The sequence below is a fragment of the Castanea sativa genome, chromosome 9 (assembly GCF_040712315.1).
Source record: "Castanea sativa cultivar Marrone di Chiusa Pesio chromosome 9, ASM4071231v1".
NCBI lineage: Eukaryota > Viridiplantae > Streptophyta > Magnoliopsida > Fagales > Fagaceae > Castanea > Castanea sativa.
The window spans coordinates 21,487,097-21,499,403 of record NC_134021.1 but is presented as its reverse complement, the minus strand read 5'-3'; the positions used below and the strand labels follow the sequence as shown (position 1 = coordinate 21,499,403).

The 12,307-nt window shown below is 37.4% G+C and overlaps 2 protein-coding genes across 2 annotated transcripts; one reads left to right on the top strand and one right to left on the bottom strand.

The window, feature by feature from the left end:
- Positions 1-725: 725 nt before the first annotated feature.
- Positions 726-2,046, top strand: LOC142608908 (mogroside I-E synthase-like). The gene is made up of 2 exons (XM_075780564.1): positions 726-1,227; positions 2,039-2,046. The coding sequence occupies exons 1-2, from the start codon at positions 726-728 to the stop codon at positions 2,044-2,046; spliced, it is 510 nt and encodes a 169-aa protein (XP_075636679.1).
- A 2,556-nt stretch (positions 2,047-4,602) lies between these two features.
- On the bottom strand, positions 4,603-5,484 carry LOC142610837 (17.7 kDa class I heat shock protein-like). The gene has a single exon (XM_075782783.1). The coding sequence runs from the start codon at positions 5,200-5,202 to the stop codon at positions 4,765-4,767; it is 438 nt and encodes a 145-aa protein (XP_075638898.1). The 5' UTR covers positions 5,203-5,484; the 3' UTR covers positions 4,603-4,764.
- Positions 5,485-12,307: the final 6,823 nt, after the last annotated feature.

Here is a 12,307-nt window from a genome sequence, read left to right as displayed (position 1 = left end):
ATATTAAGAATAGAACGAATGTTTCAGAAATAATATGCTTGTTAAGGTTCCAAAGAAAACACATTGCTGAATCTAGGGCCAAAATGGGCATTTGCCCATTTTTCTAAAACTTTCCAGCAAAATGCCCACTGTCTGAAACTATTTAGGAAAATGCCCCTATTTTAAAACTTATTTTCTAAAAATCGAGTTTCAATTTAGAACTTGATTTTTGGACAATCGAGTTATAAGGAACTGAGACTTAAGAACTCCAGTTCTTTGAAATTTTTTTTTTTTTTTTCTGGAACTCAAGCCCCAAATTTTTTTTTCTAAGTTCAATTGCACTATAACTTGATTGTCCAAAAATCGAGTTTTACATTTGAAACTCGATTTTCTAAAAATCGAGTTTCAAAACATGAGCATATCCTTAAATAGTTTCAGATATAAGGCATTTTGCTGAAAAGTTTATGAGAAAGGGTTACAACTTCATTTTGGCCCAGAATCCAGAGTGCGAAGAATTTATGTAAATAAAAAATAGGCTTTCCCTCCAATTATCTATATATATATATATATATATATATATATATATATATATATATATATATATATATGTAATAGTGTTTACAGCATGGAACATCCAAACAACACAAAACTGAAAGTCGTGAGTCGTGAGTACGCTAGCCTTGTTGGTCCTTATTCCAATTTCAAAACGCTGCGTCATATTCATCTTTGGGAACTTTTAAGTTAAGATGGGCAGTCAAAATCAGCAACCTCATATACTGATATTGCCTTTTCCTTTACTAGGCCACGTCAAACCCACGCTGAGTATTGCACAGCTTCTTTGCCACGCTGGCCTTCATGTTACCTTCCTTAACACAGAGCACAACCATGGCCGCCTCACCCAGCTACAAAAGCTTTCTACTCACTTCCCAACCCTCCATTTCCAGTCCATCTCTGATGGATTGCCAAAGGATCACCCTCGCACTTTTGACTTAACTAAAGACATGGTCATCTCGTTCAAGTCTGTCACAAAGCCACTCTTTCGCAAGATGTTGGCTGAGTATAGCAGAAACTCTGATCTAGGTCTGGTTACTTGTGTAATAGTGGATGGAATTATGTACTCTTTTGCTAATGATGTGGCTGAGGAGTTGGGGATTCGTGTAATCACCACGCGTCCATACGGTGCTTGCTGCTTGTGGAGCTTTTGCTTTATTTCGAAGCTAATTGAGGAAGGCCACATTCCAGTTGGAGGTGAGTATAACTTTATAAGTTCTAACTAAATTGGCTGAATTGGTTATTGGTGCTGTGCATATATACTAATAGAATGGGTCAATGGGACAATGGTCTCTCAACAACTCGGTTATGTCCCTTTTCAGACCCAAAAATTAAAAAAAAAAAAAAAAAAAGAGCTAGAGCAAAATTATCATTTCACATATATTCAAAAACTCTGGAAGAACCTACGTTACTCTTGAATATGAAATAATAGGAACTTCCGGTTTAGTTAGTCTTGAATATGAAAGCTGTTAATTAATTCCATATTCAGCCAACAAGTCAGGTAGAATTTGATTTTCGATGGTGAATGCAGACCATGCATGTGCTAAATAATACGTATTCAACATCCACAATATTCTCCTAACATGAAGACATGCCATATACATTCTCACATCAGATTGCTTTATAAAAACTAATTTGTAACCTCATACATATTCATAAATACACTTAAAGATATATAATAAGATACACAATATAATTCTTATATATATATATATAATTTAAATACTATTAATAGTCATTTTTATATTTTGTTAACTCTTTAAAATTTTTTGTAAGGACATTATTAGGTATAAAATATAAATTGTCCATTTTTTAAAATTATTGTGAAGCATTTTTTTTACAATTAATTTATTTTAGACTCTTTGATTTTTGTACTTAATAACTCATTTGGATGAATATTTATGATGTGGTCCCACATTTGATTTTAAAATTAAGAAATAAATTTTTTTAAGAATAAATAATTTAGGACACATGGTGCAAAATTAGAACTCTAATTTGGAATTGTCAGGTATCTAGTACTTCTCTCTAAGTTTATTGAAGTACGATGGTTTGATGGTAGAAACGAAGTCATTTACCGTTCACAAGGGACGAATGATAAATTCTCTGAACCCATCAGGACCCATGACGGATTGGATGGGAGGGTCTACACCGTCTAGGTCATCATTTGAATCATACTCTGACTCGACCTCACCCTGCACCTCATCCTCCATATTGGAAGGAGAGTTGGCTGACGGTTCCCTTTCCTCGCTGGAGGTGCCGGAGTCTGCTTGATCTGACGGAAACACCTCATCGTAGTCCATTCCATCGCAGACAAACAATTGACCACTTAACGCCTCACTAGACATCTGACACCTACAAGTGACGGGTAAAAATCCTAAGACTCTAGGTCTACACTGACGTCGAATAAGCGAATATAATACAAAAGAAAAAACTTGAGAAAAGAGAAAGAATACTCACAGCTTGACGGTGTAAGAAGGGTGACGGGAAGGCTGAAGAGAGCGGTGATACCAAGTTGACGAGGCGACGGTTCGAGAAGAGTGAACGATAGCGCTCTGATCAGCAAATTTTTTTCCAAAATATAAAAATGAAAGGGACGAGCAGCATATATATAGAGAGAACGGCGTGGAAGACGAATGGACGCTTCGGTTCAAGCAAACAACCACTAAAAGCTTGCCATGTGACTTGACCGCATTAATGAGCCTAGGCTAGCCTGTCAATCAACACACGCTTCTCAAGGATAGAGGCAAATCGTCACTCCATGGATCCGTATAAAATAAGCGACGGGTTGATAGAGTGAGGGGGCAACTGAAGAGAGTAGAATTAAAATAGACGGTCAGAATTTACAAAGACCTGCAATAGGTAGCATCATTAGGACGACGGATAAAAGCATGAGATGACAAAACCCCTTAAAGGTGGACGGATAATCTGGGGGGACGGGTCACCTTCAATGTACGGATGATCCAAGGAAAGCGGATCGTATGCAGTGAACGATAATGCTTCGGACGGATACTGAGGTCGATGGAGCCAAATACGCCACGTGGCAATGACATGGCTTACTTGGCCCCCAAGGAAATTTCAAATAACAATAACTTGTGATCCACGATTAACCCTAGTCAATAAAACCTTTACATGGAAAAGGTCCCTTAAATTACGCGCATTTATGAAAATCTTCTCTACAAGGAAATATTCCTCTGGCCCAAGGCACCAAGGTCGGTTCCCCACTACTATAAAAAGGCCAAAACCTTTAGAAAACAAGGTATGCACAATTCATCCCAGCTCTAGCACTCTAGAGTTGCGAACATGAAATTTCTCTAATTTGATCGTCGAATGGTATTTAGTCGGTGCCACACTGGCACCCTTTGTAGGTTCTTCTTTTCAGTGTTGTGCATGTGTTGCTTCGGGACGTAAAGGCTTTGCAGTTTACTGATAATTTTCGACATCATCAGTTATATATATAGATTTTATATAGATTACCGAGATTGGATTAGTCAAAGCATTTATAAAAAGAAAGTTATTTTAATATTTAATCTCATTGAACATGCTTTTTAAATGGTTCCATAGTCTATATATTGCTATGTGTCTGGTCATAAAATGAGCAAGATATATTTTCAGCTAGCAAAATCAGGTTTTTTAATTATAAAATAAAAATAAGAAAGTATTAAATTCAGGTAGGAGTTGGATACATGATATATTAGGTTTAGAGGATTAGTATTTGTGATGTCCAATTACCAAATTACTATTTTTAACAACTAATATAACAAAAATGATGCTGCATTTTTTGGCATGGCCATAAATGGCAGTGTACTGTAGCTAAAAAGTAGACAAAATATTAGTATTTTATTTGCTCCTCCATTAAATAACATTTACTTTACTTTTGTCCTTTTTTTTTTAATTTTTTTATGATTCATTTTTCCTCTGCTTTCTCTTCACTTCATCAACCGATCCTTTCTTCATCTTCTTTTTCTCACTTCATCAACTAATTCATTAAATAACGTTTACTTGCTTCCCGCCTCTTAAGAAATTTTTTTACCCTATATATATAAACACATATATTTATTTATATGTATTTATAACAAAAAAAGTCGGGATTAAAAAAAATTTCTTTTTACACTAGATAATTATTTGAAAACATGACAAGTTAAAAACAAATAATAAAGAAAAATATTTAAATAAAGTGTTTGCTAAAATAAAAACATTGATGTTAAGTGAATTATAAAGGATAAGATATTAAAATAAATAAAGTAATTTTTTGAGTTATTAAAAATTAAAAAAAATATAGCGCCATCAACATTGATAATCTAAGAGTCGAGGCACGTATTCATAGGTAAGAAAAACAGGTTAGGTTCCAATATACCCATCCAAATTTGCTCTATTATCATCCCTGTATTAACAACAGCTTTTATTAGGTTACTAGAAAGGTGTTTTTTTTTTTGTGTTGATCAAAAGAATGGTGTTTTTTATTTTGCTTTTGATCCGAGTATATAATTAGAGACTTATCAACAAAGTGATTGTCTTTTTAATGTTTGGAGGAGTTTCGGACCAATTTTTTTATTACCACAAAACTAGATTATATTGCTATAATAAATAAAGACACAAACCATCATAGAAATATTACAGACGAGGAATTACAAGTTACAACATTATTTCATATTTGACGGAAAGAAAATAAAACTGAAGGGAATAACCGAGTACTCAATAGTCAATAGTTGCAACTCAATGATAAGAATGGTAGCCTCAGCCAGTGATCTCAACGGACTTGACCTGAGGCTTCGGCTCTGGGACCTTGGGAATGGTGACAGTCAGTACCCCATTCTCCATTGAAGCCTTCACTTCATCAACCTTAGCATCCTGAGGCAACCGGAACCTCCTTAGGAACTTGCCGCGACCCCTCTCGACTCTCTGCCACTTTTCGTTCTTGTCCTCTTTCTCTACGCTCCTCTCCCCACTAATCTGAAGAACTCTTCCTTCTTCAACCTCAACCTTCACCTCCTCTTTCTTCAACCCTGGAAGATCAGCTTTGAACACATGGGCTTCTGGGGTCTCCTTCCAATCAACCTGGGCATTGGCAAATGTGGAAACCTCGTTGGACCCCAAGGGTAACCATAGGTCTGAGATTGTGGAGAAAGGATCTAAAACGCGATTGTTGCCAAACAAGCTTGGAATCAGAGACATCTTTGCTCAGAGAAAATAAATGCTACAATGACTCTTTTTGTAAGTGTTTCACTGATGAATTGAGTGAAATGTGGATGGTGATATATATATATATATATACACACACAGAGAGAGAGACAGAGAGAGAGACAGAGAGATTTGGGGTGTTGCTGTGGGGTCTTCAAGTTTCGGGGTTCTTCTATTTCTTGTTGATTACTTGATATATCTGGATGCTTCATGTATGATGTATCACTATCTGTAACCTTCCAGGGAGTTCTATCTTCTTACTCTTGCGTGGCAATGGCTTCTTTACAAAAAGAAGCTATAATTGTTCGTTGGTAGTTGACATAAAGAAGAGAAGGTTCTGGTATAAGGGTTGGGTTTCCATTTATGTATGGCCTCGGGCCTCCGCCTTTTTATCCCACAAGGACAAGGTGCTGTCGAGCTCAAGAATGATTTACTGCCTTGAATTACTTCGAGTGCGAGGACTAATTTCAATGTCCATCAATACCTTGAGGGAAATATTTGGGCCTTGTTTATTAAAGTAAGACAATCCAATGAAGAAAACATAAATTTAAAATGGGGGGAGGCTATTGGGCTTTTGCTTTCAACTTAATTTGTAGATAAGCTGAGTTAGGGCCCGTGGAGTATCTTGTGACACACGTGCCGACATTTACATGGTCCAACCCAAATTTCGGGAATAATTGATGAATTTGATATATGGTTGATTGGTATTGATTCGCACAGGGAAGTTTGTGATCATTGTCCAGTGCAATAGTTGCAAACAGTGGCTGCTGTGAAGTGAAGGCCGAAGGTTGGGACTTGGAATCCAATGATTTGAAACCGGAATTTTTTTTTTCCTTGATAAAAAGGCACTAGCATAGATTCCTAAAGTTAAAGGTGGGCATTTAGTTGATTAAAAGGCACTAGGATAGATTCATCTGCAAGTTGAAGGATGCTCGAAGCTTTAAACATTCATCTATTGTCCTTGGGTAGGGTCTTTTTTTTTTATTTTTTTATTTTTATATATATTTATCTTTATTTTTATCCAAAAAAAAAAAAAAAATACATATTAGGAAAAACATCGTCTTCATTTTAAAAGGGTAACCATTGATTGCAAGTGAATGTAGAGTAGAATAAATAAGACCTAAAATTGTTTCATTCATTCTTGCAACATTCCTATTAGTCCATATGAGCCCAAAGAGAATAAAAATAACTAAAAGAAAACATTTATCTTTAGGGAAAAATCTACTTTAATGGGTGTATTCATAAATTGAAATTATGGGTTAAACTCACAATTTTAGTTATTAAAACAGTGTATTAATCATCCCCTTATCTTTACACAAAGCTAACCTAATACACCAAGTCTCCCCAATTGATATCATTGCTTTCCAAGAATGTCCATACCTGCAATTCTTCTCACCTCTTATGCACAAGGCCATTGACCATAGCACATGGATACAGAGCATTCACGTTAATGGGTGTATAATATAAAAAATTGTTAGATTTACGCATTTTTCTTCAAAAACAATCTACATTAGTTTATGTAAAACACTATAGCTTTTCATTTTTGCTATAGAGCAACCACATCAGTCCGTTTAAAAATTTCGTCTATATTACACTAAAAACCTACTTTTTCTATTTTACACTACCACATTTCTAAAATACCCACATCAGTTTATTTATTTTACACCTCTATTCTAATTAAATATTAATTTTCAGCTCTCTCAGTCTCACTCGTTCCTCTCCTTCACTCACTCTCTCCATCACAGCCATCTCACCTAGCCTGCCTCACCGCCAATCCAGCTCACCACCTCAGCCCTCCACCGATTCGGCCTCCTTCTTTCCTTCGCCCCTCCCTAGCTCCGATCCACATGCACCGATTCGCCTCCCACCCCTAACCGACGAGCACCGATCCACAAGCGCCGATTCGCCTCCCACCCCCAACTGACGAGCACCGATCTCCCTAGCTCCAATCTACAAGCGCCGATCAGATTTGAGATCTCCCTAGCTCCGATCAGGCAAGACCCAAGATCGTTCCACAAGCACCGATCGTTCCGATCAAGCTCTGATCTGTGTTTGTGTATCTCTATTTTTTTTTTCTTGAGCAAATGTGTATCTCTGCGTTGATTCTCTGTGTTGATTTGTCTGTGTGGATGCGTTTGTGTGTAGGTGTGTTTGTGTGCATCTAAGGAAAAAGAAGAAGATGAGGAGAGATGTTGCTGAGTTTGTTGAGCTCGGAAAAGAGAGAGAAAAAAACGAGCGAACTAGAAATTGATAAAAAAAATAAATGAACGAGCTACAGTAGTCGTGTATATTTACACGGTTACTGTAACTCATGGATGAATTTTCACAATTTTGCACAGTTTTGCACTTACTGATGTAGGTGATTTTTTGCCCAAAATGTGTAAAATGGAGGAATTTTTGTATTATACATGAGTATCCACCAACTGATGTGGATGCTCTAACTGTGAAAATATACACGGTTACTGTAGTTTTGTATTTTATTTTTTTAATAATTTTTGTTCTCACCTCCCATGTCACTCTCACATCAGATTCTCTTTCTTCTCCATCTGACTCTCTTTCTTCTCCAGTGACTCTCTTCATTCTCTACCTCCTCCATACAATAAATCATTAAATTCATCAAATAAATCCTAGATCTAAACCTCAAACTCATATGGTTTTCCTAAAATCTAGATCTCAAACCCATCAAACTCATCATATACAAAATCGTATCATCAAACCCATATATAAATTTATGTGAATCAACAAAGAAGAAAGCAGCGGCTAAATCAGTAGCAGAAGAAGAAGTAGTGGCTATATTAGTAGAAGAAGACAATAGCATAAACGAAGGTATGCAGTGGCTACATCAGTAGCAGAAGAAGGTAAGCAGCGACTACATTAACAAAAGAAGACAACAGCATAAACGAAGGTCCATCCATGGAGGTTCGCCTTTGCGGTGGTCATGTGAGTTTCGACCATGACCATGGAGGTTGTTTGTTCTATTTAAACGCCTTAAAGCAGATTTTTTAACCTAATATATTAGCCAAGTGATTACTTATGTTAATATTCAAATCTAGGTTAAATAATAATAAATCATATCATTCACAACAACGGAAAAGTAAATAACATCATGATATGATAACCTAGAAAAACCGATGAAACGAACCGTTTCAAGGCAAAAACCTAAGGAGGATTTGACCTAGCAATCCTCAAGGTAAAGTAAATCCACTATAAGAGAATTGAAGTTTTTACAATCAGATTTAACACTAAATCTGTTGCTACCTCAAGTAGTAACTTATTGACACAACAATGTGCAAGCTCCGAACCACAGACTATTTCTCTCCTTAGATTTACTGCAACACAAGCACCCACCCTTGAAGGTTTAAATCATCAACTATTGTTGATCTTGTTGTAGCAACTTCAAATCTACCAATTCTAATAGTATGAGAATGATTTTCAGTAGTGACTTTGATAGAGGAAGGCACAATATCTTTTAGACCTCACAAGAGCACCTCCAAAGTCTTAAAGAGCTCTGAAAACGTAGTTAGAATTTTCCTTTATATACTAGAAGTGTTTCAGTTGAAACCTAAAATGTTTAAGCAGATTTTGGGCTAAAATAGAATCCTCTAGAAATTTCATGTTTGGGAATTTCGATCAATTGAACCTATTTCTCTATCAGTCAAACTCTTTAGAAATTGAATTCTCCTTTCTGCAGCTTGAATGTTCTTGTATTCTGACTTATAACACCTTAAGCATTGTCTAATCAAACCTATAGACTTAAGAATCTATATCTAGACATGTTTGTGCTCACGATTTGCCAATTATTCCAAAGTTTTAAAACCTAATAGAGGTCTAGCCATGAAAGTTTTGTGGTGGTCAAGAGAGAAGAGAGATGAGAGAGAACGTGAAGAGAGAAGAGAAATGAGAGAGAATGTGAGAACAAATAAAGCTAATAATAATAATAATAAAAATAAAAATAATAATAATAATAAAATGATTATTTAAACAATAAAAAAATGTGTATAATAGATAATCTGATACATGTGTTTTGTAAAAATAATTGTGTAAAAAAAAAAAAAAAAAAGGTTTTTATACTAAAATAGAAGGAAAAATTTAGAGTAATTAATGCGGTTACTCTTAGGCCTCACCACATTGATCGCATGTGAAAGTAGAGTAGATGTGTCCATCATACAGTACGAAGCTCTCCGTGAATAAATTTGACTCTATAAATTGTACACATGGGCTTTCCATATTACCTTCCATAATGCTGTGAATTTGCCATGATTTGAAGCCTCACCAAGAATTTGATTGAGCATTCTTCACAAACATAAGATATGCACTCTTAACGATGTACGGAGTATCCTCAGGGACGAACCCGTGCTAGGGCAGGGGGGGCCATTGCCCCCCCCCCTTCCGCCCCCAAAAAAAAGCTAATGTATATATATGTGATGAAATTTTAAATTTTGGTCCTAATAGCCCCCAATTAAAAAAAAAAAAAAACTGGTATACATATGTAATTTGAAAAAAAAAAAAGATTTGCCCTTATATATATATATATATATATATATATAACCAATTCCCAACTCACCACACCTTGCTACACAGCCAAACAGGATTCGATTGTCAATGAGGATGACGATCGTGAGCAATCCCCCCCATCCCCATCTGGAACTGATATGGAACAGCCTCCAGATCAGCAAGAGGAATCTCTGAACATTTTAGTGTTAAACAGAGAATTCGCTCCTGACCTAAAAGAGTTAGGCAAGGAGTTTAGTTCTGAGGAAAACAGGACTAAAAGAGAAGCCTACAAAGCCAACTATACCAGAGATCAAAAGGAAAAAGTATTTGATTCATGGACGGCATTCATGAGGGAAATATCCCGTAATGTCCCCTTTTTCATATACTTCGAAAGGTATTTTGGCCAGCAAAAGCAGTTCTGTGTTCTCACCAGAACATGGATCTCAGTTGAGCCATGAGTTCCAACTGAAGCAAAAGTAGTAAACTCTGATGCTTTAGTCAATATGGGATTGTCTCAGCAACTCAAGACAAAGTGACATGAATGTTGGAGCACTTGATAGGAGGCAGAAGGGTGAAACAACCCTCATCCAGACCACTGACCCCAGAGCAAAAGTTAGGGTACCAAGAACCCTCAAATGGTCAGATGTCACTTTCCCAGCAAATTGGATGTTAGAGAATGAGAACCATACTCTACAGATCCAAAACCCAGCCCAGAATCCAGATCTAGAATTTGTCCAACAACTAGCCGACGGCACGGTTAGGTTAAGTTTCGACAGATCTAGGCTTAGCACTCCTCTAGACTATGAGTATAGGCAACCTCTGGACATATCCCAGTTTAGATCGACAGCCGATCTACAGCACCCCAGTAAACAGTCACCTGTCTACCTTAGAGACAGACCAGCATCCCAGTGTAGCTCAACCAGACCTCTAGGATCACCATTCCCAAGGTCTAAAAGAGACATAGGTGTTCAGCTTCAGGGAGTTAGAACCAATTCCCAACTCACCACACCTTGCTACACAGCCAAACAGGAATCGATTGTCAATGAGGATGACGATCGTGAGCAATCCCCCCCATCCCCATCTGGAACTGATATGGAACAGCCTCCAGATCAGCAAGAGGAATCTCTGAACATTTTGGTGTTAAACAGAGAATTCGCTCCTGACCTAAAAGAACTAGGCAAGGAGTTTAGTTCTGAGGAAAACAGGACTAAAAGAGAAGCCTACAAAGCCAATTATACCAGAGATCAAAAAGAAAAAGTATTTGATTCATGGACGGCATTCATGAGGGAAATATCCCGTAATGTCCCCTTTTTCATCTACTTCGAAAGGTATTTTGGCCAGCAAAAGCATACGTGTTCTCACCAGAACTTGGACCATAGAAGGACCCAATGCAACCAAGGAAGTTGTAAGGTCTAGTCATCCACCCCTAGAAGCCATAACCTTCAACCATCGCAGGACGGAGATAATAGCCTCTCCCTTCAAGGCCACCATAGATAGACATCAGCCTGTTGACAAGGTTATTGAGCAAAACAACTATACCAACCAGTGTCTAAGTGTCATAGGAAAACAGCTTGACAGAATAGAAGATAGGATCGAAAACAAAGTCATCCTCCAACCAGGAAGCTCTAGTAAGCCGATCCAAACCCTAGAAAAGCCTCTAGTCAAGTTACCAACAGCCAGACACAACAGCCTTAGTTATCCTAAGGATAAGACAGCCTTAGAGATAGTAGCCCAAAAGCTAGAAGAACTTGTGAAGAAGGAACCTTCATCAGTTAATGTTCTAGACATCCAGCCAGCCTCTAGCAGTTCTAGCCAAGCCTCGGACCAGGAGTTTGAACAATTAGAAAACCAGTTTCAGGATTTAGAGGTAAAACGGCTTTACCATCCTGATCCAACCAGCTCAGCCAAGAATCGGTACCCTAGACCATCACCCCCTGACCTCCGGTATGAGGAAAGGAATGTTACTGGCCAATTCTCAGTATCATCTGGTAGACTCTATGAATGGAACATAGATGGTTTATCAGAACAGGAAATCCTAAACAAAATCCAGCATATGACTATGGTAGCCAACAACTACCTGGACGAAGGCCGTCCCCATAAAGAAGTCATTGAAATGATGGCATTAGGATTTACAGGCAAACTCCAGCAATGGTGGAACAATTGCCTTACTGAAGTGTCTAAAGAAGACATCAAGTACGCCATCCAAAAAGATGAGGAAGGAAACCCCATCATCAATGAAATTGAGCAAGGAATTCCTGATGGAGTCAATACCCTGATTTATACAATCATGAAACACTTCATAGGAAAACCCAGCAATATCACAGCCAGGATTTATGAGCAGCTGAGTAACCTTAGGTGTAAAACCCTAGGAGATTACAAGTGGTATGAAGACGTCTTTACCACTAGGGTCATGCACAGAAGAGATTGTAACTCTCCATTTTGGAAGGAGAAGTTCATCAATGGTTTACCAACTCTCTTCAGCCAGAAGGTTAAGGAAACCCTCTGCAGTCCTTTAGGTGTCATAGATTATGATAACCTAACTTATGGAGACATCTCTAGCACCATTCGAAGTGAAGGAATGAAGATGTGCAGAGATCTCAAAATC